General features: G+C 38.3%; 1 protein-coding gene across 1 annotated transcript in view; it reads right to left on the bottom strand.

Annotated features, from left to right (window-relative positions):
- LOC106530716 (dystrophin) overlaps window positions 1–2,121 on the bottom strand; it is a gene marked incomplete at its 3' end in the record, with an annotated part of 355,898 nt that overhangs the window by 40,520 nt on the left and 313,257 nt on the right. Inside the window, 2 exon segments of the mRNA XM_014026406.1 lie at window positions 553–561; window positions 1,477–1,605. Coding sequence (XP_013881860.1) covers window positions 553–561; window positions 1,477–1,605 — 138 coding nt within the window.

The raw sequence follows: 2,121 nt of genomic DNA on the forward strand, positions 1-2,121 counted from the left end.
GTGTACGAGCGCGAAATTTCACTATTTTCGCCGGTCGCTTAGCTGGAGGAGGGCGAGCGATTGTCGCCTCACTGTACAGGCTCCATAGGAAATGAATGGAGAGCGAGCGACGTCGCCTCCCGTGTGTCGAGCCCTTAAGTTCTAAAGCTGGAGTTGTACATTTTTATATGTGTTTTAAAAAATYTCTCTGCATCTACAGACTGAAGCAGTGAAATGCTTTTTAAGCATCATGGCCAGTTGGAATAAAAATGGAAAATAGCCTTTTGGCTTATTCTGGCTTTTTTAACTTATGAAATGTCACTGGTTTTATTAAATAGCAAACCCCTTTAAAAAAATCTAATCAAATGAAAACGGTTAATAACTCTATTTTTTTATTTTTATTTTTTTTACCTTTACTCCATACGGAAGGCAGATTTTGACTTTGAACAAATTTTTTTTTACAAAATTACAGCTTTCCCCAAATTCCAAAAAGGCTATTCCACTATTGGGTGTACATCAGACAATAAATGTAAAATAACCATTGAAATGAACAAATAACAGAGATGTACTTACAGAACAAAGCTGTAACAAGATGCATGTAAAAAAAGGTAAACAAGTAAAATGAATACTTTAAAGTAAAACACAATCAAAGACAAAAAAGAACCAATGTTTTGGTTGTACCTTGAACTGCATTTGGTGAGTTTAGGCACAGTGACGTGTATAGACAGTGTCTGCTGTCTAGTCCTCGTTTACACAAACAGGTTTTCCAAAACCATTCTTTTATTTGCCATTTCTAAAAATATGTCTTTATGAATTGAAGACTAACTCAGYTGGACACACAAAATGCTAAAGATGCTACACAATAGTTGTTTTTGTTTTCTTTAGTGGACTCAAAGTTAGCAGAAMAAATTGTTGGTCCATTAACAGTTTACAAAGTTAGTGAAAATGCTAATCCACCCATCAGCTGAATGAAAAGTTAGCTTAGAACGAGGCAACTAGGCAGAAAACATAGCTTTTATTCTACTCTGTGACGTCAACAGTAGCACAACCAGCTACTGTAACCGCTGTTGTGCGTAAAATGCTCTCTCGTGCTTTCTACTTGGCTACTGTAATAACAGTCTACACACAACATTATTTTCTCATTCATAAAATGCTAAAATCGAGGACATTTCCAGGTAAATTGAGGACATCTCGTTACCCTAAGCAGAAGCCAGTTGGTCTGCTAAGGTTTCCAAAGTTAGCAAAAACGCTAACACACTAAACAAAAAGCTAGGTCCGCTATTAGCTGTTAGCACATTAGCGGAACTGTAGGTACAAACTGTAAACATGAAACTAAGGGGTTTACTAAAACGTTAAAAGGACGTTTCTTTCTGGACACAAGGCTGAAACACTAAAAAACATTAGTGCAGTCACAGAACTGTTCCCGTGCCGATGGCCAGAAGGTTGGAGAGACAAAGTATGGACTTTAACTCAAAGTTCGATGGTTATTCCACTTACCCGGCATCGGTCCAGTTGTACTTTGAGGGGTTCCGGCTCAGACGCTGGAGGTGCCTGAACTTTGAGCCAGTTCTCACTGTTGTCCACCGCCTGCTCACACTGCTCATACAAGCTGTAGAAGGCCAAAACCTGCCAAACAAAAATACACAAAAAAACAACAAATATTTCTAGTTACTGTCTGACTACGCCTGTTTACATTCAACTGTTCACATTGACTGATTGTCATGTGAACAGGGGGAGTTGAAGAAATTTATCAGTCATTTAGATACTGATTTTAAAAGCACTACACCATTTCATAGTTTTCCTTTTTAAGTATCGAGTCATAAACTATTGTGTAACTATTGTCTTGATTAAAATAGTTTTCGTTACATGCCTGAAACACCAAAACAACACATAGATAAACCCGTTAATGAACCATAAGGAAAGTGATTTTGTTGGAGTGTCTGCTACTCAGCTGTAGGCCTGTAGGGGGCGTGCCAGACACTGAAGAACCATGTTAAAATGAGCTGCACTTCCGGGTTTCTGGCTTATGCCGAGTTGATGACGCCTTGCTCTTCTGGTTAAGACAAAGTTAAAGAACTAATATCTTACTTTCCTCCTTTCTTAAACTACCCTGCCTTGCCAAAAACCTAAGTTAAGTACCTG

Source organism: Austrofundulus limnaeus, unplaced genomic scaffold (assembly GCF_001266775.1).
Source record: "Austrofundulus limnaeus strain Quisiro unplaced genomic scaffold, Austrofundulus_limnaeus-1.0 Scaffold551, whole genome shotgun sequence".
NCBI classification, from domain to species: domain Eukaryota; kingdom Metazoa; phylum Chordata; class Actinopteri; order Cyprinodontiformes; family Rivulidae; genus Austrofundulus; species Austrofundulus limnaeus.